A 23,117-nucleotide genomic window follows, 5' to 3' on the forward strand; every position below is an offset into this window, starting at 1 on the left:
CTGGGTCAAAATTCTTGCTCTGCGGCCCCCACATCACTAGAGGGTTGAGAGATGGTCCCCAAGGAACTGTTTACAACTTATATGGGTAAATATATAATGTTGCTGCATTTCAGAACACTTCTTGTATGTTCCTCTCAGTATTTTCTTTTTGTTCTAATTTTAAAACCACTCTTTTATTGCGCTTAATTTTGTTTTATTCTTCTTAGTGTCTTTCCACTTTTCTATATCAAACTCCCCACATATTCCCTCCCTGTCTTAATCTGTTGTTCTCTTCTCTCTCACACGCACGCACCCCTTCACTCCATCATGTAGTCTTTCCTCTTATTGTTTCCTTTTGCCTCTGCTCTTTTTAGTCCTTCCTCTGCCCATGCTTTTCCCATTTTTTTTCCAATGCTTACCCACTGTTCACTCACTGCATCTGTAGTTCACATATCTAATCTGCTGAGCTCGGCAGATCAAGTTTCTAGGTACCAGGGACAAACTCTGCTTTGAGGAGTGATGTGGGACTGCACTAGACTGTCTGGATTCCGTTTTAATCCAGCAGGTGATGAGATCCTGAGCAGAACTGAGAAGAAGCATCCAGTAGAGGGTCCCGAAGATCCGGTGCTTGGCATTCTATTACTGAGGAACTCAGCAGAGAGCTTTTCCCAGAAAGTGCTCTGCAGGAGGCAGCATAGGTTGCAGTGTCAGAAAAGAGAGCCAATGGAGGGTGAGCGAGAGACCTTGCATCCCCCTTTCACATTCTTTTGCGAGGATTCCCAATCTCCTTATGCAGGGGAGACCTGAGAAAAGCAAGAGACTATGTACTACTTATGCATGTAAGGAAAACCTCAAGGGCCAAAGAAACCTGAAAAGCCATGAGAACAGCAACCACCTGTGAAGGAAATCCTGGAAGTACAGAGCTTGTGGGAAAAGCTTCAGGCCAAAGCAGGAGCTCACAGCCCATAGGAGAGTCCGCATAAAGGAGAACCCCTATTCATGTCCTGCCTGCTATAAAAGCTTCAGTTACCCATCACATCTTAAAAGACACCAGAGAACCCACACTGGCAAGAAACCTTACCGCTGTCCTGAGTGTGGAAAAAGTTTCAGTCAACTCACGCACCTGACTAGATACCAGAAAATGTATACAGGAGAGAGACCCTTTCTCTGTCGTGAGTGTAAGAAGAACTTCAGTTCGCTCTACAATTTCCATATCCACCAGTGAACCCACATCGGGGAGAGACCCTACCTCTGTCTGGAATGCAGGAAGAGCTTCCCTCACAAATCACATTTCACCATACACCACAGGACTCACTGGGGGCAGGGGTAAGGTCTCTCCCCCATATGTGAGAGAAGCTTCAGCACCCAGTCAAGTCTGACAAAGCACAATAGAAACTGCCACACGGGGAGACACTCCATCTATACCCTGCCTGGGGGGAAGCATCAGTCATAAAAAAAAATGTCTTGTAAAAACAAGGATCTTGAATATGAAGAATGCAGTAAAGGTCGAGACCCTGGGATTGATGTAGCAGGCCCAGTGCCCACACAAGGAGAAGTCCCACGAGGCCCAGACAAGAGGCCTGGGCCCATGTTCAGACACTGAATATAGAAAACTCAGCTGAGGCCCAGGCCTGTGTTCAGACACAGAGAACTTGGCTGAAGTCCAGACCCTGAGAATGGAGTACCAGGACACCAAGAACTCCCCTGAAGCCTAAGCTGTGGAAACAGAGGCCCATACCCATGCTGAGACACCAGACATGGAGGACTCTACTGAGGCCCAAGCATTGGGACTAGACTACCAGCCCCAGCTCCTAACCCAACCCATGGCCATGAAGAACCTCAATGGGGAGTCAGGCCCTGGCCAAGGACGACCAAGCTGAGGCTGAGGCCATGGAGGACCCAACTGACGGTGGAGCGCTGCACCATTGCTTTGATCCTACTTGTGTATGTATGAGGCAATAATACTCAAACCTCAGTGGTTTAGGAACCAAATTAGTGATCAACATTACCCGAAGATCCACAGTAGTGTGGATTCATTGTTTCATTTAGTGTATATAATAGTCTCACAGCAAAATGACTGACCAAGTATTCTACAATTGGTTAATAACATAGTAAAAGCATCCCGACTGGATAGTAATTAAAAAACTGTGATTTAATATCATATGCTGCAAAGAGCTGCAAGAGACACATTAAAGAGCTACTTATGGCTCTCAAGACTCCATCTGCATATCACTGATAAGGTATAGCTTGTGAACAGGATGAACAGAAAGCACTAATGCAGTGACTGAAACTAGTCCATTGCTCCTTGCTACACCCCTGATGGAGAGAAACCCCTGAAGAACATGGAGGAACATCACTATTCTTCTGAAGAATCTTAGCCATCAGTGTCTCATAGCAATGGCTGTTTCCTTGCCAGGCATTAAATAAAGTGTGAGTCTGACCCTCCCATAGACCTATTCTGGTCTGACATCTTTGCAGTTACTTTAATCTAGGTCCTGGGTTGCCTCTCAGAAGTCCCCACCTTTTGTTTTTATTAAAATAGGTGCGAGACAAGACCCTGTGTAGGTTGACACAAGCTGGAAATATTTTTCCATGGCAATGTCCTTGGATGCTAGGACATCTAGAAATTCTGTAGTCATTTCATTTGGAATTATAAAAGTGGAGGTGTTCACTGAAGTAGGTACAGAAATTTGGTCAATGTTTTACTTTTAGTTTTTAAATAAAATTGATTTTCCCAACACTTTCAGCTTTGGATGCACTGCAGCATTTTCCTAACTATCATGTAAATTGTTGGAAGAGGGGGAAGCTGGAGATTTTTGGCAACTAAATAGAGGACTTTTGACAATGAGTAGGGGAAGAGGTATTGGGGGTGGTGCAGAATTAAAGCATAAGCAAGGGGGTTGGAAATTCCTGCTAAAATCAAAAGCAGGGAGATAGCTCAGAGGTGGGGACTGTATTTTTAACTATCATTTCAAGCTGCCTACAGACTTGAGAAGGCATCAGTCTTCACTCAAGTTTAATTGTTTCATAACTCTGAGGGCTAGAAGCAGGGGGCCTGATTATCAGTTCCAATACAGCCTCTTTACCTTGCTTGTAAGTAGGGGCCAAAAAACTGGTGCATTTGGCCACTAGGAATATGTCCTTGCACAGGAAGCTTCATATAACTTCTGTTGGCTCCCTGCTTCCCTCATCTAACAATCTCAGAACTGATCAGAACCACATTTTCTTTTTAAACAATGAAAAAGATATTTGAGCCCAACTCTGCCTCAACAGGAGGGCAAGGAGTGAATTAAGCAGCCATGAAATAGGAGGCCCTTGCTAGTGAAAACAGACTCTTCTTTTCAGGCAGCATGATCCTTAAGTGGCATACCCAAACCCCAATAAAGCAATTGATTCACAAGTGCACTAGAGCTTTATCTCCCTTGTTGGCCACAAGAGACAGAAAAAGAACTGCACAGATAGATAATTCTAGATCTACTCTAGGAAAATGCAATATTTTAATTCCCTACTTTTGAAGAAATTTAAAAACACTGAAGTGAGAACCATTATTAAAAAAAACAATTTTAAAAGCAAGAAACAGTGTCAGAATCACTATGCAAGCTGCAACCAGAGGCACACGTATAAAGCCATAAAATTCAGCTTTACACACTTACACTGGGACATGCTCAACTCATGAAAGATGGACTGTTAGTAAAAGCTTATGTCAATGGAATGTTGTCTAAGGCCTTGTTTACATACAAGGTTTAGTTAAGCTGATGCAAACCCATATTCTGTGCTCTCATGTCAAAGTGGCTTAAATTTATTTAATTTAAAGGTGGGACTGAGCCTGCTCTCCCTGCAAATCTGTGCCTCTTTGCCTTGTGAGATTGACTCATAGGCTGGGATTAAATGCCACCATCTAGACCCTAATTAACTAGATCAAAGAGATTTAGATACCTACTTAAACACTTAACATTTTTCTGTATGGAAAATGTGAGATATTTAAAGAACAGATTAACTGTAACCATGGTAGCATTTTAAAAACACAAACCAGAGTGCTATATTAAAATCAATGCAAGTTTATAAGTCTTTTCTCACGGAGAAGTTTTGGAGTAAGAAACAGCACCAAAATTTATAGCTTTACCAGAGTGCATCAACAAGGTGCATTTTAAAGACATCTCAGACAAGGGCCACTTAAGTACACCTCATAGAGTTGGGGACACATTAGCTAAGAGCACCTCAGATAAGGATGCTCTACGTAGGTGCATCTCCACGAAGAACATCTTTGTTAATAGAGGCTGCCTGGGACAAATCCATTCTTGGTATTAAACCAGTTACTAGAGTAAGCAAATGTGTGATTGATTTGATTCCCTATGTTCACTGACTGCATCTCAGTAAAGGATGCCTCAGAGATGAAGAGCAGGGTCAGTGCTATAGCACTTGAAAGGCCTCTCAACTGTAACTCGACAATATAAAAGCCATATTTGCCTCAGGCAGGGTAAATCAGAATGACAGGTACATAAACAAACATTTTGTTTGCCATGTTTACAGTACAGGGATGGATCAGGCAGTTGTTGGAGCAGCAGGATGTTGAGAGATTGGAGGTTGTGTCAGAGAGAGAATTTCAGAAGTGGATGATTGGGATGAAACCTGGGAGGAAAAAGGCCGGGCATTTTCTGGGAGAAGGTTACTGGGGTTAAGAAGAAGGGGAAAAGGCAAAGAGGCCATAGCAGCTGCCTGCTGTCCCAACAGAAGTCCCAAGCTGTACACATTTGAATTAATGAGATCATTGCCTGGGAGGAGGACATTCAGCTGTTTCTGAATCTCTTGAAGGACCTGTAGCTGACTTTGCTGATTCAGAAGAAGCATATCCATGTTGTCCCTCATTCTCCTCACTGTGTGAAGATAAGAGTATTAATTTCTACAATTTAAAAAGTGTTATGCATGGTACTTTAGAAACCCTTTTTATACTTACACTCTTCAAGTATAAGTCTTGACTGATCCATAGCTACTTGCTCTGTGCCACCACTTTGTTGTTCCTCATGACATACTACAGAAGAGGAATGAAAATAATATGTTAACATTTTAAGTGTAAAAAGAATGTAGAATAGTAAATCATATTTATATTTAGCATGAATTATGTGGTAAGCATCATTAGGCAGAACTGTAAATACAGGATCATCTATATCCACAAGGACAAGCTCTTGCCACTAGTTCTCCAGTGCCTGGCTCCAAACTGGAGGGAAGCATATTTCACTCATTTTACAAAAGTGAAGGTGACTACCCATAGTGCAAGCAAGCTGAATGTCAGGTCCTTTTTTTAAAAAAAACACACACACGCACACACACTCCCCAGTATCATTTGATAACCAATGTTAAAGCTCATCAGAGCTAATCATCTATAATTACATTCCTACTAAGGGCTTGGCTACACTTGTGAGTTAAAGCGCATTAAAGCAGCCCCGGGCACCTTAGCTCACTACCTGTCCACACTGGCAAGACACGTAGAGCACTCTGACTCCAGGGCTAGAGTGCTCCTTGTACTCCACCTCAGTGAGAAGATTAACACTTGGTATGTATTGGCCGAAATGCCTGGGCCTCAGTGTGAATGCAGTGTTGCATTACTGCACTTTGATCAGCCTCCAGAGAGGTGGGGGCAGGGGGTGGGGAGAGAGGGTCTGTTGCTGTCTGAACTTACAAGACAGCATGCTGACATACTGTCAGCCCCCCAAACCCACTCTCTCCCCCCACATACACACAACACACTCCCTTCCACTTCCCTCATTTGAAAAGCACATTGCAGCCACTTGCATGCTGGGATAGCTACCACAATGCACTGCTCTCTGTGGCCATACCAGTGCACTTGCAGCGCTTTTCCTACTGTGCTCTACAAAAGGCTGGTTAACTCAAAAGCTGATTCACTTCAAATCAGGCAAAAATTTAACTCAGTACCAGACTGAATCTATGAATTCTGAGAGCAATGTGACTTCTTTTGGTGTCCTATAACATGGGCCCCCTTGTTGCAACTGAGTGTCTTTTATACAACTATGGAATAAGTATTACTACTCCATAATAAATGGGATTAATTTCTTCTTAAGTAGCATCAGCTTAATACTGATCTTATGTTCCTTTGTTATCTAATGAGGGGGAAACTTTCTTCTTAATTACAAGATGTAAAGGGGAAGTGAGGTTGTGCCTTTTTGGAAAGGCAGGCTTATTTTGTATAAAAAGCTTTAATTTTTTTCCCCATCATTACAAATTTCAGGAATATGAAGTTTTTAATCTTCACTGTTTATGTTGGGAGAGCTGGCTAGGTAATTCCATTATCTATGGATTAGGAGTTTCACATGCTTAGTTTAAGGGAAGTTAAATGCTTAGACAGAGCTTCTCTCATAAGTGTTTTTGTTAGAGATGACAACTGGAATAAAAATCACTTCCCCTCTCAATTAGGCTGTGATTAACTGCTCTGCTGAATCAGGGCCTCAATCAGGTTTCACTTCACTGAGGTCATAAAACTACTTGTTCCCCAGTTATCCATAGAGACTTCCATGGTAGACAACTCTTGAATTTCTAATTTAAAAAAAAAAAAGCAGCCAACGTAAGTCATTTTAAATATATATTTTATACACTATACATTTTTATATATGTATACATATTTTTTTCTTGTATGATACACACACAAGGAAAAAAGAACAAATCCAGTTTTCTACCCCATATTTTCTAGGCCATATACAAGATTATGAAATGTGTACATGAGACTCTTAACTAATCCCTTAACTTTAATATATTACACTCAATACTCCCAGAAGAACTGAGTACAGTTCTGTACCATGTATATTAAAAGATACTTCTATTAAATAGCCAGGCAGTTTCTTTAGTAATCACATAGACAGGTTTAAGTCTATCTTTTTGATTGCCTAGTGAGCAATGGATCCTTTTTAAAGAAGAGAGAGGAAAATGGCTCTTTCATTCTTCCAGCATCTAGAAGAGATTTTTTCTTCTTAATAAAGAGTCAATATGTAAGGTCTCTTGTTATGCTGGTTTATGGGATTAAAGAGGATGGCAAAAAAAGAGAGACTTACCTTTAATAAGTCATTAGGTGCATGTGAGTTATCAGTGTTTCATAGCTAGCTATCTTAGGGCTTTATACTGCCATGCATCATCATAGTATCTGAGCATCTTTCATGTGAAATCAATAGGGAAGTCTGTAATGCAATTCCTGGAGCATCATACAAAAGTGTCAGTATTGACATTATGGATGCATTTACTTAGGTGGGTCTCTCTTGGACATTTCATAGATGTACACAAACCCCAAAGTGTGGTACGCCAGGCCAAGTGTTTAGAATCTGAGGGAGGCCAGAGGACTATGTACTAGTCTTCCTGTGCATTGGGAATAAAGCCAACACAGACTCTGTCCTCCATTTATTTAACCTAAGCAATCAAGTTACCTGTTGCACATTCACTGGATGTCTCTCTCACATGGACTTTCTGATGTTTAAGGAAGTTTGAGCTCAGGCGGAAGCTCTTCCTGCATTCAGTACATTTGTAAGGTTTCTCTTCTGTGTGGCTTTTCTGATGCTGGACAAGGGCTGAGCTGCAAGTGAAGCATTTCCCACACTCACTGCATTTGTAGGGCCTCTCCCCAGTGTGGATTCTCTGATGTTTAGAAAGGGCTGAGCTGCAAGTGAAGCATTTCCCACACTCACTGCATTTGTAGGGCCTCTCCCCAGTGTGGATTCTCTGATGTTTAGAAAGGGCTGAGCTGCAAGTGAAGCTTTTGCTACATGCAGCACAGGTATAGGATTTCTTTTTCATGTGGGTTTTACGGTGTGCAATTAGATTTGAGCTCCGGCCAAAGCTTTTCTCACATTCTTTACATTTATAGGGTCTCTCTCCTGTATGGATTCTCTCATGTACCACAAGGTTTGCCTTCCTGCTGAAGCTTTTCCCACACTTAGGACATTCAAAGGGCTTTTCTCCTGTGTGGATTTTCAGATGGTTCAGGAAGGTCGAGCTCCCCTTGAAGCTTTTTCCACATTCTGTACATATGTAGGGACTCTCTTCCCTGGGGGGTTTCTCTTGATTAAGAGTGACTTTTAGTTTCTTAGATCCTCTTGCTTGATGAGCAGATTTAGTGCATCTCTTTCTCTGCTGCCTTTCTGGCCTGGCTTTCCCCGAGCCAGGACTCTGGGCTTCAGCTGGTCGTGATAACTCATCCTGCTCAAGATCTTCCTGATTAGGTTTCTCCTCCTCGTTTTCACTCACAGTGCTATCACTTGCTGGAATAAAAATAGGAGTTTGACATGGTTCATACCCTGCCCTGGGGAGAAATAAAGCCTTGGACTGGTACTTGCAAATCCTCTCTCTCTAATTACTGACTGTTCATGAGGCCTTAAATCCAAAAATCAAATCCCACCAAACCCTTTCCCAAAGGGAAGGAAGAAGTGAAAAGAGGGGATGAGAGGACAGAAGGAAATAGGTGATGGAGGAGTGGGAGAAAGAGTGAGGGAAGACAAAGATGAACAAATGAGAAACTCTCCCCTTTTGAGAATTTCCTCCCCTCAGAACAAGGCAGATTAAGCCAAATACTATGCTCACATAAATCCTGTTGCAAAGCAGGAAGAGAAAGGAATGGGCTCAAACAAGTGACCCCTCTCAGCTTTCTCTCAGCCCACATACCCATCACCTCTGCCCATTTAATAGAGAATGAGAGCACCTCCCTGCAGTCTGCCTGCTTTAAAACTGAGGTTTCCTCTCCCTCACACCAGGAACCTGAGCTTCTGATTTACAAACATGTATGTTTAAGAGAAAGCTTTCCTGGGCAAGACTAACAGGCAAACTGATTCAGTTACTGCCATTCAATGCATTAGTGAAGAGCTAGCTCATTCCAGAGGTTGGAGTTACACATGTAGGGAGCTAAAAACACCACAATGTCCCTTTGGCATTTTCCCCTCCATTGGAAGGAAGGAGCAATTTCACTCATTGTTGTAAGAGTAGGGAGGCTTCCCCCAAAAACAGCTGCAGTGATTTGCAGACACTGTGTGTCTCTGCAGTGACCAACTGCCTTCACAGCCCTGACAGTGCAGCAGGACCTAGGTAACCTTCACAGCCCCGCAAAATGTCTTTAAGGGGTAAGAGATACTTCAGATGTGAGAGTCCAAATTCACCTGCTCAGATCCCCCAACTTCTGGTGTGAGTAAGATAAAGCCAAAAGAGAAATTCTGGCTTTTGTTTTCACTCATTTCAGGTGGATTTTGCTTTCCTGTTTTTAAAAAGCAGAAGAACCCCAGGGCAAAAAGGAGCTCTCAGCATCACAGAGAGCACATGACTCCAGCTCAGTGCCTAACACAGGCTTTGGCATGGCAGACTGCAAACAGATGAGAGAAGACAGACTTTAGAGCTCACAATACCTTTGCTGATATCCCAGCTTTTTAAGTTCACTTATTGTGGGTGACTTAACTGTTATAAACTACTCCTCACCTGTGCAGGAGTCTCCTTGGATCTTACTTTTTCTGGAGCCCTGCGGCCCAGAGGCCATAGGCTCTTCCTCCAGCTCTATCTAGAAGAAGAGAGGGGATCTGGAGTTTGAAACCTTATTTACTGGGAAAGAAAACAGATGCAATGCACTCCAGCAATGAAAACAAGTTATGTTAAGACAATAGGGGAGAATTTGTCAGTCCCACACTGGTGAGCAATTAGCAATTAGCCAAGGAGCCCTGAATTTGGTGGAAAGAGCCTCAGTTTGGTGATCTTACAGGTAAGAACAGGAGAAGAGAGTTTATCCTAAGGCAGGGGTTCTCAAACTTCATTGCATTGCGACCACCTTCTGACAACAAAACTTACTACACAACCCCCAGGAGGAGGGACTGAAACCTGATCCTATCTGAGCCAAGCCCTGTTCCAGGGGGGCACAAAAGCCCAAACCCCACCACCTGGGAGGGGTGGACCAAAGCTGAAGCCCAAGGACTTCAGTCCCAGGCAGGGGGCCTGTAGCCTGATCCTGATTCCCAGGGTAGAAGCCCTTGGGCTTCAGTTTCAGCCCCAGATGGTAGGGCTCAGGGTTCAGCTTTAGCCCCAGCAAGACTAAGCCAGCCTTGATGACCCCATTAAAATGGGGCTGTGACCCACTTTGGGGTCCTAACCCACAGTTTGAGAACCACTGTCCTAGAGAAAAGGTCAGGGCTAGTTAATACTCCATGGCTCAGTCTCAATGCCTTTCCTAGTGCCAACAAGCTCTTGGTGTTGGCCTATTGGCATCCCACACCCAATACTATATTAATCTACCCTCTGGCCTTAGTGCCCCCTCCTACTCCCTCGAGGTCTCCCCACTGCACTGCTAGCTCCTCTCCCTTCCTTCAGTTTCCTCCAGAATGTAATTACCCCTCTGCACACACCCCACTTCCTGAGTTTCCCCATCCACCCAGAGTACCCTGCATTCAGGCCAGGCTCACTTGATAAGGCCCAAAAGGGCTGGTGCTTAGGCTGTAGCTCATGCTCCAACTTTCCCTCTCTCTTCTTCCCCTGGGCCCCTCCCTGTGCTCCCCTGGGAGCCTTTCATTGGAGAAGGTGCTGTGGGCAGTGATTGGCTGACAGGGTCGGGGTGGGAATGACTCCTCCCACTCCTCCAGGCCAAAAGAGTGACTGCAGCAAGGGCTCTGGGGAGAAGTGTTTGCTAGGGTGGAGCGTATGTGGTTTCTTTCGACAGACAGACAGACAGACAGACATGTAAAGAGTTGTCCGTGCTCATGTGGTAGTAGCAGAAGGAAGTGCTACTACTGCGTTACTGCCTCCTTCTGGAGAATGAGAGGAGTAGGGAAGCTTTACCAAGATGTCTGCAGGGGAGAGAGGATGAGCCACCTTAGACACTTGCAGAGACTTCAGTTTCTCTGCTGACCTTTTCATTCTGTTATCTCATCCTCCTGCATTCCCCACCACCATTTGTCTGTTTTGTCCACTTTCTGTGGCCCGTCTGACTCTCATTCTGTAAGCTCTCTGGCACAGGGGCTCTTGTGTTTAGTATCTGTCTGTACAGCATATAGCCTAGTAGAGCCCTGATCCTTATTTGGGGTTTATAGGTGTTGCCCTAATTCAGCTGTTCTAAAACTGTGGGCTGGGACCCCAAAGTGGGTTGTGACCCTGGACTGGCTTAGACTTCCTGGAGCCAAAGCCTGAGCCCTACTGCCCAAAGCTGAAGCCTCAGGGCTTCATCCCCGGGCAGTGGGTCTCAGGTTACAGGCCTGGGGCTGAAGCCACTGGAATTTGACTTTGAGCCCCCTGCCCAGGGCGGTGGAGCTTGGGCTTTGGCCCCACCACCTGGGACGGTGGGGCTTGGGCAGGCTCAGGGTTTGGTCCCCCCTTCTGGGGTCATATAGTAATTTTTGTTGTCAGAAGGGAGTGTTGCAATAAAGTTTGAGAACCCCTGCCCTAATTCGAATAATCTCTTTATTATAAATATATCTATGCTGGGGGGATACTGGCGCACACAATGCCAACTACACTGAGGCCTTCTGGTGGGAAAGGGAGACATAGGGAGATCTTGGTTGCTCTGGAGTTAGAGATAGTGAAGGATGTGTGGTAGTGCTGTGAGAAATGGAGGCAGGAGGCCACTTGAAACCTGTGCTCAAAAACAAGGGAGAAATACAGACTGAGGTGAGACTGGTTCTCTTTCATACAGTCTGTACTGGTAAGCAAGTTTCCTGTGGCTCCTCAGTCACAAGTCTCCTGCCTGTTGCAAAAAACCTGTGCCAGAGCTAGCAAAATAGAAAGAATGAGAGACTTTTCCCCAGGAGTCACTGAACCAGGGTGTTTCATCCACAGAACTATGGCTACTTAGAAAGTGATCTGCCTGAGTCCTTGTGACACCAACCAGCAGCTACTGTATCAGCAGGTAGGGAAAATATATTAATAAGAGGGAACAAGCTCTACCTAAAGTTTCTGCTGTACTGAATTGGGATGTTAATCCCTTGGCATGACATTTACCCATTCCCTGTCTTGGCAACCCTAAGTGTTCAAAAATCATTACTTGTGCCCCAGAAGTGATGAGTCTGGTTTAAAAATAATGAGATCTTAAAATAAATACATGTTGTTGTTTTTTTATTTGTCTGGTTTCTGAGCCTTTACAGGGCACCTGGATCACATTTACCAACTTTTCTTTGCAACCATGAGGGCTAGAAACTAGAGCTGGTCTTCAAATGGAATTTCCATTCCCCAAGAAATTCTGACATTTGTGTGTGTCACAAATTGGGATGAAAAGTCAAAAATCTCAAAATTGTTACCTTTGTTTTTGTTTAACCCTCCCCCCCCCATGTTTACTGTTAAACAAAACTATCCTAATGAATATTAATGTTATGTTGTACGTGGGGCTGCCCTCTTACTAGTGCATGATGCTGGCTTCTTTCCATGTATAGTAAACACTTGTATGTGATGTATTCCTGGCACCCACAACGCAACAACTGTGCTTTGCTTCACAGCTCCTCCTCCTCCTGCTTCACGGCTGGGGAGTGTCCTTGATTAGTACACCTTTACATTCCTAAAGACAATGCAGAAAAACTGTCCTGGAGTCAATTTCTCATTTTAAACGATTTGTTTTATTTAGAAAACTTTTCTAAAACAGCAACTGGGAAATATTACCCATACTAAAACCATCTCAGTACTCCTGCTTTTGGAGACATCCAACCACCTCATGCATACACTCCATCCACCTGCACTGTGGCTTCTACACTGCAACCAGAGATGAGCTGCATGTAAGAGAAATTCTCTGTGAAACACACACAATAGTATTTGGATAAATATTTTTTTAAGTCAGTGGAGCAGAAGGACTGGAGCATGGCTCTGGCACTTCCCAGGTGAATGTGCTAACCAGTGGGCTACAGAATCAATCTCTTTGGCCCACTGATTCATTATTTACTCCAAAGTGGAACAACTTCAGCAGGAGACATTGAAGAAGCCTCACATAGGAATATCTCATACCTCTCAGATAGCAAATCCCTTCTCCCCCTCAGGAGGAGGATCTTGAATCAGGTCTCTCCCACATCCAGGTGAGTACTCTAACCACTAGGATAAAAGTTATGAGAGATACTTCTCCTCACCCAGCTTCTCACTAAACCAGTGTAGGTGCTTAACACCAAATGTATGGCTGCACTTGCAACTTCAAAGCGCTGCCGCAGGAGTGCTCCCGCGGCAGTGCTTCGAAGTGCGAGTGTGGTCGCGGCGCCAGCACTGAGAGAGAGCTCTCCCAGCGCTGCAGGTACTCCACTTCCCCGTGGGGATTAGTTTACAGCACTGGGAGCCATGCTGGGACACTGTTTACACTGGCGCTTTACAATGCTGTAACTTGCTGTGCTCAGGGGGGTGTTTTTTCGCACCCCTGAGTGAAAAAGTTGCAGTGCTGTAAAGCACCAGTGTAGCCAAGGCCCAAGAGAGGGTTTGCAGCTGAGAATCCCAAGTAGAGGGAGGCACTCCCTACAGTCAGGATTAAGGTACAACTCTCAGAGAGAAGGGTGGGGCTGAGCACACACCCCTCAGCTTGGCAGCTCCCATCAGCTATTTTAGGCAAGGAACTACCTAGCATGCTGGCTTTTGTGAATCCCATTCTGAGGTGACACTCTCTCCCCATTCATTGTATAGGGAGCCAAGGCACGTAAATCAGGCTTTGTGAATTGCAATGATTTTCTAGGAGCCTAACAGTTCGGTGTGGCAATGCTGAGCCTACATTTCTTTGTGAATCTAGCCCAAGGAGTTCAATCTATTTAATTTATCGAAACAAACAAACAAAAAGGTGAGGGGTGATTTGATCACAGTCTGTGAGTACCTACATGGGGAACAGACATTTGATAAAAGAAGGCTCTTCAGTTCCTCAAACAATTGTATGGCAAGATCCAAAGGCTGGAAGTTGAAGCTAGATAAATTCAGACTGGAAATAAGGTGCAATTTTTTAATGCTAAGAGTAATTATCCATTGGAACAAGTAACTAAGAGTTGTGGTAGATTCCCCATCACTGACAATTTTAAAATCAAGATTGTGTGTTTTTTCTAAGATATACGCTTTAGTTCAATCACAGCTATTGGAACTGAAAAAGGAATTAGTTCAGGGAATTCCTATGGCCTGTATTATGCAGGAGATCAGACAAGGTGATCACAATGGTCATTACTTGCCTTCATCCCCATTAATCCCTCTGAAGTGATAGAATAAGGTTCATATCATGAGTAAAAGGTATCAGAATCTGGCCGTGATTGAATGAATAAACTCTAGAGGGAGGCTATTTCAATGAGGTGGCAAACAGGTGGAAAAATGGACAGTTCCTACCACCCCCAGCTTCTTGCTAAAATAGTGTAGGTGCTTAGCACCAAAAATTGCTGGAAGAGGTGCTTGAAACCAGCTGCTTTCTAGAGGTTTTATGGATCAGGTATGAGGGGGCAGTGCAAAGAGAACCATGGAGGTTTTCCAGCAGCAAGGGGGAGATGGTGTGAGACACTTTTGCCAGGATCAAGTCCTGACCCACTAGAAACCCTGACAAGCCCAAATCTGTGGACTCCCCCCATCAGATACAGAAGTTAATTGACACACACACATTTTGTAAATTAACTATTAACACTTCTCTAGTTTTAATAATTCAAGAAAACTCCTTACCAACAAATAAAGCCACTATAGTAGTAGTAATTTAAACAAGTGTTTAATACAAGAAAATGTAGCAATTACTAAGAGCTGGCTTCACTGACTAACAGTCATTATTGACAGATAACTCACATGGGGAGGAGTGTTTTTAGAGAGAGGAAGGTGTTGATATTTCATATAAATATAAGCGTGGCATTTTTAATGTATTTGAGGAACACGCCATGGTCCACAAGACCCTCCAGAGATCAGGATGAGAAAGAATGGCTTCATTTCATGCAACAGTGCCTCCTTCTGGCCAATGTACAAAATGTTTTTGTCTTTTTTTAGTGGAATCCAGAAGGGACATCTTACACAGCCATTCTTATTTAGATGGATGGTGAAATGAATTGAAGGTGACCAGGGTAAAGTCAGAGGTGGGTAAATGTGGATTGTGGGAAAGAATAGAGGGGATCATCAGTGAGAATTCAAAAAGGTGGTGGAGGAATGATGTGGAAATTAGTTGGGTATGTTTTTCCTATACTGAAAGGATTAAGGCTCCTCTGAAAATCCCACCCTAAGAGCTAGGTATCCAACTCCCCTTGAATTTGAATTGGACTCAGGTGCCAAATTCCCATTCTAATTCAATGGGAGTTGGGTGCCTAATTCCCTTAGGCACCTTTGAAAATCCCAGCCTACACGTACTTGCAGTCAGCACTCTCTGTATGCCCAGGAACAGTTTGTAAAGTCCTTTACAACGAGCATAGATCGAAGGAATGGGAAGGACTAAAACCAACCCTCTTCATGCTCTGATGGTAGAAGTCATTATGTGGATGATTCAGAGAGAGCAGAAAAGCTCCTCCTCCTTGTGCCATCAGCTGTACAGTTCCACAGGGTCAGAGAGGAGCTTGTAGTGGATAAGAAAGTAGGGGTAGCACTGGAAGTTGTCAAAGGCCACGTACACCTGGGGCTTGGTCACACTATTGACACAAGAGTCATAGAGTTGCCCACCAGGCTCCTGTTCTGGGGGCCGGCGGTAATGTGCTCTCCCAGTCACAGTCTTGCCCACCAAAACCTTGGCCAGGAACATGTAGCGCATCCCACCTTTCTTTGCACGGGAGTATCGGTTTGAATAATCTGCTCTCAATGAGAAATAAATGCCCTGGCCAAAAATAGGGCTGTGCTGTTCCGGCAGGAACTGGCTGAAATTTGTCTTGCAAATGGGCTCCACATTTCTAGTTGAGGTTCCAAAGAAGAGGTGCTTCTCCAGGTGTTGTTTCTCAAGCTTTGTTCTTCCCCAAGTCATGATTTTTTTCTGGCTGAATTGAGAGCAAAGAAGAAATAGAAGGTTAGAGTCTCTGCCCTGAGGGAGTGATGCTGAAGGTCCACAGGGAGCCAGGAAGAGTAATCCCTCCCACCCATCCCTCAGGTCTTACTTATGCAAAAGATAAGTAGCACAATCTTGAATTCCAGGGAATTAGGGTTCAGTCTCTCCAACAGAGAACTCAAAGCTCTCAAATAAACATCTACCCACAAAATCCATGCCTTAGCACACTAATTAAGCCATCATGGATGGAGACATGCAACAATGTCCACTCATAGATGAGTGCACCATCGAGTAATGCTCAACTGTTCACTCATCAAATCAATATGCACAATTTGTATCTACAGCAGGGCACTAGGATTCACCCAGTGCAGAGAGAAGCACACTCTGGTGTAGATAAAGCAACCAATTAATGCACAAGGAAGTGCCTGTTAATGAACAAATATGTTTGCTTTCGTGCACTGGGACCCACAGTTCAAAGCAACAGTAGTAAGATTTTTGCTCTCAGTCTCTGAGTGTAGCGGGAACCAAAGACTAGAAGACTGATAACAGTATTCCTATTCACATGGAAAGAAAGATGATCCAGTGCTTAGGGTACTAGTCTCAGACTGTGGACTTGCTCTGCCACGTACTTCCTTTATGATGTTGGAGAAATCATTTAGGCCAAGATCCACAAAGGTAATTAGGCCCCTAGCTTCCACTGAAATCAGTGGAAGCTAAGAAACTAAATATCTTTGTGGATCAGGGTCTCAGTTCCTCATTTATAAAATGTGAATAACAGCACTTGATTGCCTCACAGGAATGTTGTGAGGATAAATACATTTAAAAATAGTGATGTGCTCAAATACTGTGGTGATGGGGACCACATAAGTATCTAGGAAGCTGGGACACTCTAACACAATGGGTTCTGTGGTGCTAGCACTGGGATTCACAGTCCTATCCTTTGATGGCATTGGCATTCACAGTCCCTGCCTCTGTGTGTAGGAGCCACACCCTATAGCTCCACATTCATATTCCCAACCTCTGAGGATGGTGGGATGGTTAACCCTGGGCACAAGCACTGCAATTCACACTCCAAGGCTGTTGTCTCTAACTACATCCACTTCTCTTTTTACCTGGTATATCTTTGCCAGAGATCTTCGTTCCGGATCCTGTAAATTGCCAGCACCAGGACCTCATCCTCTGGAAGAGACTGGTGGAAGAGAACACAAGTAGAGCGGTATGCAGCTTCTGATGGCGTCACCTCCATTTGCAGAAAAGCCTGATCAACAGTTGGCTGTGGAATCCAAGCAGCAGGGTATGGACCATAGTAACCATCCATGGGATCTTCCCCAGGGATGTCATGAGTAGGACAAGAGGGTATACTGGCTTTACTGGAGATCGTTCTAAGGAGATAATGAGAGGAGAACATTTATTTTCCTACTTGCTGTTGAAATGCCTGTAGGAGCATCGTTGCCAGTAGAGTCACGTACTGCAGGTATGGCATCATACTGAGGAGTGATCGGTAGGAAGGCCGGAGCTGGATGTGGCGAATGTTTCCCCGTTCCATGCTATGTTGCACAAACCTCTTCAAATCCACGCTATAGTTCTTGCCCCGGAGCTCGAAGTTGTGCAATTCCTTGTCCTCCTCAAAGGCAGAGAGGAGATCACTGAAGACGGGCTGAACTCAGAGAGAATAAGAGGTGGGGATATGACGTTAGAATAAACTAGATAAAGGGAAAAATCAGGTATGCCTCCACAGTGCTCCCTCAATAGCACTCTAGCATTTCATTGAAGAAATGCCACCCCATGCTTTCTGGGAGTTTGAGGGCAGTAAGTCTGCATACAGGTGCACAGTCTCTCTTCACCCACTTGCTTCTCCTTTAGTCATGGCTCTCTCCTATTATCATCATTCCTTTGCTTTTGCTACATTCCCCAACACTTTCAAATCTGTCTTCGTCCGTCCCCTTCTTAGGGTATATCTGCACTACAAGTGCTACAGTGGCACATCTGCGGTGCTGCAGCAACCCCGCTGCAGTGCAGACACTTGTTACAGCAAAGAAAGCATTTTCTGTCACTGTACTAAATCCACCCCCTTGAGGGCAGAATTGTTCTGTCAACTATCGGTGTCTACACCAGGGCTCAGGCTGGCTTCACTAAGTGTCTCAGGGGGGTGTATTTTTAATACCTTCTGGGTGATGTAACTAGGTCAACTTAAATTTTAGGCATAGACCAAGACTCTCACAACAGTCTCTTGGCCCTCAAGCTCCAGTCTCTGCCCTGTCTCTAACCTTCCCTTTCTCAGCAAACTGCTGAAGAAATCAGCACTCATCTCTCCAACCATCTCTTTGGCCATGTCTACACTACCACTTATGTCGGCAAAACTTATGTTGTTCAGGGGTGTGAAAATAGCATCCCCCTGAGTGACATAAGTTTCGCCGGCATACTGTGCACAGCGCTATGTTGGCGAAAGAGTTTCTCCCACCAGCATAGCTACCCCCCACTCATTGGGGATGGTTTAATTATATCAACGGGAGAGCTCTCTTCTGTTGGCATACAGCAGTTACACGGGAGATCTTACAGCAGCACAGTTGCAATGGTACTGCTGTACCACTGTAAGCTTTCTAGTGTAGACATGGCCTTACTCAAGAACATCTTTGTCTGTTTTTTATCTGGGCTTCCCTCTGGCCAGAGCAGAAGAGTAACTCCTCTCTAGGCAGCAAAAAAAACCCACCCACCCTCCAAAACACCCTAATATCTGCTGCCTATGCTTTCATCAGCCGTATTGTCAGAGCAACATTTAACATTCAAGAGCTGTATTCTCCTGAACAGTGTTCATAGCTATGCAGATGTCTCTGGTTCCCTCCTGTCATGTTCCACGCCTATCCATGAGCTGTGCTCTTGCTCTCTCACTGATGACAGCTACCACTTTGTGCCATGGCCCCTCATGCCCAGAATCCCACCTGCCTTAGTTCTCAGCCCACTGCTCTCTCCTATCTGCCGTCAGCTCTTCCAGTTACTCTCTGTACAATGAGAGGGTTGTTGTACCCCTGACTCTTGCTTTGAAAACAGTGAGGCCATGGTTAGAAATACCCAATATAAATATGATTTAAAAGTAATTGGAGGAGGGAAGAGTTAGAGGCTTCTGGAAGCTCTCCTCCACTAGCTAACATAAACCCAGTCCTTGGGTTCTGAGAAGGAGCCCCCTTAGGAATCCCTCAGGAAGAGGCCACAGTGAGAAGCTCCTCAGCAGCTCTGGAGAAGGAGGTGCCTGTACCAGCTCCTTGCTCTTTCCTCCAAAAGAGCAGGAGGTTGGGCAGGACAGCATCAAGCACCCCTCACCCTGAATATCCTGCATTAATAAGGTCAGGACCAGCACTAATGTCTTCTCCCCCTGATACTCAGCAAGAAGAGAGGGAGCAGGCAAACAGGCACTCCCAGAGATTGATGAGCAGGAGGTGTGGGAGTAGCAGGGGCTGGGAACAGCCCTCCTTCACACCATTTATGTGCTAGTCCAGGTGTATGTGGGACACATGGGAGAAGCACCCTTTGTTACAGCTGCTGAAGGGTAAAGGGAAGAAGAAGGAAGTGCAGTAGCTCAGCTGGCCGCCTGGGTCTTGGCTTTTCTGCCCATCCTCCCACCCACCACTGAAGAGGCAGGATCTGCTTGGGCAGCCCTTTGATCTACCAAAGGAGAGATGGGTAACAGATGGCAATGTCTGCCCAGCCCCTGGCTATGGGGCTTTGTAGGGGTGCATGAAATCTGTGTCTAACAGCTGTCAGTCTGTAGAAGGACAGCTTTATGTCTCTGTGTTTTGGGATCTTTTTTCCTATCATTCTGAATTCTATGAAATAAAGTAGTGTTTGACTGCAACCTTCCAGCAAGAGTATTTATGCTTTTATCTAACTTCTCTATGTGTATGCCATGAACTCTTGGCCTCTTCAGTCTCACTAGAGTCAACACAACAGCTTTCTCTTCTGCAACTCCTGGTGGCTAGATGAGCCTTTCTGCAGTTACCCCCCTCACCGATCCTATGTAATTGCATTTATCACAGTGAAGCATTATTTGAGGAGACAGCTTGCACGAAAGACACTAGCCAGTACATCATACTGTGAGGCCTCGTTCTCTTTCCCTCACCTCCTCGTATTTTATCCATTTATCACCATTTTTCCAAAACACTGCCCACTGTGTGGGGAAATGGGGGTTCTGCTGTGGATCACAGGTGTTGGAAAGACGCCTTGCTTTGTCATAGGTCTCAGAGGTTATCACTTCCAAGGAAGTCAGGGCAAGTTTCCCAGAAGAATTATTGCTATGAGGAAAAATAAATAAATAAACAGTTACAAGCATGTATACAGCTGGGAGAGTGAGCCTGCAATAGTGGTGATCTCCCTAAGGCAGTACTCCTCCACCATCCCCTATAATGCCCTCCACTGGGATAGACTGGGACTGGAGAAACTATGCACTCCTCACAGCCAGTGCTACTGGTCTGTTCGGCACCACCAGCTGAGAGTGGCTAGCATTGGAGCATAGCTGGGAGCTCTCCACAGCCAAGGCTCCTTCACCATTCCCTAGAGTTCCTCCAGTAAGGGAAGACTCAACCTGTACTAGAACATCTGCTCCATTCTCTTCCTTGTCTCCTACTGTACAAGGCTAGGACCTGTGTTGAAGTGATCTCACTGCAGCTAGTTCTCTTGTACTGTTCTTTACAGCACCTCCTGCTGGGAAATGCTGGGGCTGGAATTTTTTCATCGCTTACTTGTCCAAAAAATGAGCATGACTTTTGTTAACATTGCAGTAAAGATTTTCCAGGTGCCGCTGAGCTGAATCACTCAGACTCTGCCAGGCTTTGTTGTCACTCCGCCTTAACTGCCAGTGGTAGGGATAGCGAGTGTGGTGGAGTGGGCAGCCAGTTCCTTCAGGACAGTTTCCTAGGAGAAAGTGGTCACAGATTCTGATCCCGTCTGCCTGATGGATATGGAACTGGGCCTCATCTTCACTGCCTAGGTGCTCTGGAGACCTCCTCTCATTCTGTAAATCCATTGAGAAGACAATGTTTTTTGTGTTCTTAGGAACTGGTTTCCCATTGGCTGAAGAAGCTCTGAGATCTCAAGGGAAGTGGAGTTGTAAAGAGCAGTTTGGTTCTTTGGAGGAACCCAACTCCTGGGAGAAAAATGGGGAAATTTAGTGAGGCAGGAAGCTGCCCTGAATGCAGAGCTTCCTATGTAGGACAACTTTCTTTAGTGCTTCTCAATCCAGGCACATTGGACCACGTCTTCAAAGGTATTTAGATGCCAATGAAATCAATGGGACTTAGACCACTTAAATACCTTTGAGGATCTGGGGCAGATCCCGAATAACTGGGCACTTGTCTTTTGCATTTTCTGCCCTACCCAGCTGTAACCCATACCCCCAGGACTTTCTCCCCAGTGGCAAACCTTTCCTACTGTGTGAGTCTCATGGAGAGCCCTTCCTCACATAGCCATCATCTCCTGCAGAATAAAACCAGCAGCTGGTGCAGTAAAGGGGAGTAGGATACTCCTCTGATTCTCTTGTGCTTGCCCTCTCTAGACTCTCCTGCCACCTAGAGGTTCCTGCTCAGATTTATGTGCAGTGTCTTTGTCTCTAGTTTTGTCTTCTCACTCTCTCCTTTGCTCCAGTGGAAAGTGGATTCCAGACTTTCACAGGAACCCAACTCCTGGAGGCATGAAGCTGCTCTGGTTTCATGCCCTACAGGCAAACACTGCTCTTCTCAAGGGATCATCCTCTCCTGAGCATTACCTCTCGCAGTGGGATCCAAGCTCTACCCTGGCCTGACATCCCCTATCCCTACCTCCACCCCACGTTCCTGAGGGTAAGTGGGAAATTCAGTCCAGGGCAGTTAGAGTGGGAGGAGAAGTTAGTTTTGTTGGTTTCCAGTCCCTCTCTGAGATTCTTTGATCCTCCTCACTAACTCCTGGGGCCAGCTGGCTTGGGAGAGTTACACACTGACCAACCCAGGGCTCAGCCCCCTCCTCTCTCTGCCTCTGGAATAAACCAGGCGTTAAACCCTCATGGCAGTTGAACAGTCAACCCTGGCATTCCAGACTCGTCCCCAGGCCAGGGATACTTGTCAATCCAGTTTGCACAGCTAGGTGTAGACCACCCCTATGTCTCATGCCATCCCAATCTGCATACAGTGACCAGCAAAGCCCCTATCCAAGAGTCAACCTGTTTCCCTCCAGCTCACTCAGTCCTTCCACAGTGGCACATCAGCAACTTTGTTGTAAGCTCTTTGCAGCAGGGACTGTCTTCCTATGTGCTTTCACAGCACGCCCCCCCCCCCCCCAATAGGTCCCTAATCCCGATTGGGTTCTTTGGGAATGACAGCAATATAACAAGAGAGACAAGATGGGTGAGGTAATATCTTTTCTTGGAACAACTTCTGTTACTGAAAGAGACAAGCTTTTGAGCTTATACAGAGCTTCTTCAGGTCTAAAGAAGCCCGACTTGGAGAAGAGCTACTGAAAGTTTGTCTCTGTCTCCAACAGAAGTTGGTCCTATAAAAGATATTACCTCACCCATCTTGTCTGTCTGATGTCCTGGGACCAACATAGCTACAACCCTGCAGACAGCAAAATAACAATGCATATGCACACATGAACTACCCCACTAGGAGCCTGTTCACCTAGGTGTCATTCTAACTCATATTCCCATTGCTCTCCCAACAGGACTCATTTCCCTGTGTTTTACCACCTAGCAGATGGGTTCACCTACTGTTTTTCCACAGGAACAGCCGCTATCCCTGGTGGCTAGAATTCCCCCTTGCCCCTTATCACTGGAGTGCCCATTCATCCTCTCCCAGCTCTGCTGGAGTCTCCACACTGCCCACTCCCATTGAAAGTGTCCATCTTCCTTCCTCCAGGCCTGAGAGATACCATAAGCAGGCCAGAGATGACCAGGTATTGAGTATCAGAGGTGCTGAGAGCATCAGATCATGACAGAAAAATAATTATATTGGTAAAAAATTATTTATTTAGAAAGTAATTAAGATAAGAGTGGATTTTTTTTAACAGGAATTTATTTTAAAGTGATCACAGAACAGCTTTCTCCACAATTTCACTCAGATGGCAAAATGAAGGCATTTAAGACAGATTTTCAAAGGACACTTAGGGTATGTCTACACAATGCACAGAAGTGAGCCTCCCAGGCTGGGTCGACAGCCTACTCAATCCCTAGGCTTCAGAGTCACAGCCTGACCTGCAAAGTCAAAGCAGTGTCTACACAGCT

At 45.1% G+C, this 23,117-nt stretch overlaps 3 protein-coding genes across 3 annotated transcripts in view; 1 reads left to right on the forward strand and 2 right to left on the reverse strand.

Annotated features, from left to right (window-relative positions):
* The window catches only part of LOC116824931 (uncharacterized), a 38,883-nt gene that overhangs the window by 7,206 nt on the left and 8,560 nt on the right, over positions 1-23,117 (forward strand). The window lies entirely within an intron of this gene.
* On the reverse strand, positions 7,337-10,860 carry LOC142046773 (uncharacterized). The gene is made up of 3 exons (XM_075065434.1): positions 10,783-10,860; positions 9,439-9,517; positions 7,337-8,237 (listed from the first exon to the last, which is right to left on the reverse strand). Exons 1-3 carry the CDS (start codon positions 10,858-10,860, stop codon positions 7,390-7,392), a joined length of 1,005 nt encoding a protein of 334 aa, XP_074921535.1. The 3' UTR covers positions 7,337-7,389.
* On the reverse strand, positions 14,882-21,495 carry LOC116824933 (protein mono-ADP-ribosyltransferase TIPARP-like). Its single transcript, XM_032780572.2, has 5 exons — positions 20,608-21,495; positions 19,989-20,160; positions 17,344-17,531; positions 16,987-17,256; positions 14,882-15,866 (listed from the first exon to the last, which is right to left on the reverse strand). The coding sequence occupies exons 1-5, from the start codon at positions 20,889-20,891 to the stop codon at positions 15,422-15,424; spliced, it is 1,359 nt and encodes a 452-aa protein (XP_032636463.1). The 5' UTR covers positions 20,892-21,495; the 3' UTR covers positions 14,882-15,421.

This window comes from Chelonoidis abingdonii, chromosome 1 (genome assembly GCF_003597395.2).
Source record: "Chelonoidis abingdonii isolate Lonesome George chromosome 1, CheloAbing_2.0, whole genome shotgun sequence".
Classification (NCBI taxonomy): Eukaryota; Metazoa; Chordata; order Testudines; family Testudinidae; genus Chelonoidis; species Chelonoidis abingdonii.

What these genes read in the sequence shown, in the direction of transcription:
- LOC116824933 (XM_032780572.2), bottom strand. Translation starts at nt 20,891, where the DNA reads ATGGATTTACAGAATGAGAGGAGGTCTCCAGAGCACCTAGGCAGTGAA. An exon ending in AGTATGATGCCATACCTGCA is followed by an intron (nt 17,257 to 17,343) that starts GTACGTGACTCT and finishes TTATCTCCTTAG; the next exon opens with AACGATCTCCAGTAAAGCCA. An exon ending in CTCTGGCAAAGATATACCAG is followed by an intron (nt 15,867 to 16,986) that starts GTAAAAAGAGAA and finishes CTCTCAATTCAG; the next exon opens with CCAGAAAAAAATCATGACTT.
- LOC142046773 (XM_075065434.1), bottom strand. Translation starts at nt 10,860, where the DNA reads ATGAAAAGGTCAGCAGAGAAACTGAAGTCTCTGCAAGTGTCTAAGGTG. An exon ending in TCTCCCCTGCAGACATCTTG is followed by an intron (nt 9,518 to 10,782) that starts GTAAAGCTTCCC and finishes CTCTTCTTCTAG; the next exon opens with ATAGAGCTGGAGGAAGAGCC. An exon ending in CCAAGGAGACTCCTGCACAG is followed by an intron (nt 8,238 to 9,438) that starts GTGAGGAGTAGT and finishes TTTTTATTCCAG; the next exon opens with CAAGTGATAGCACTGTGAGT.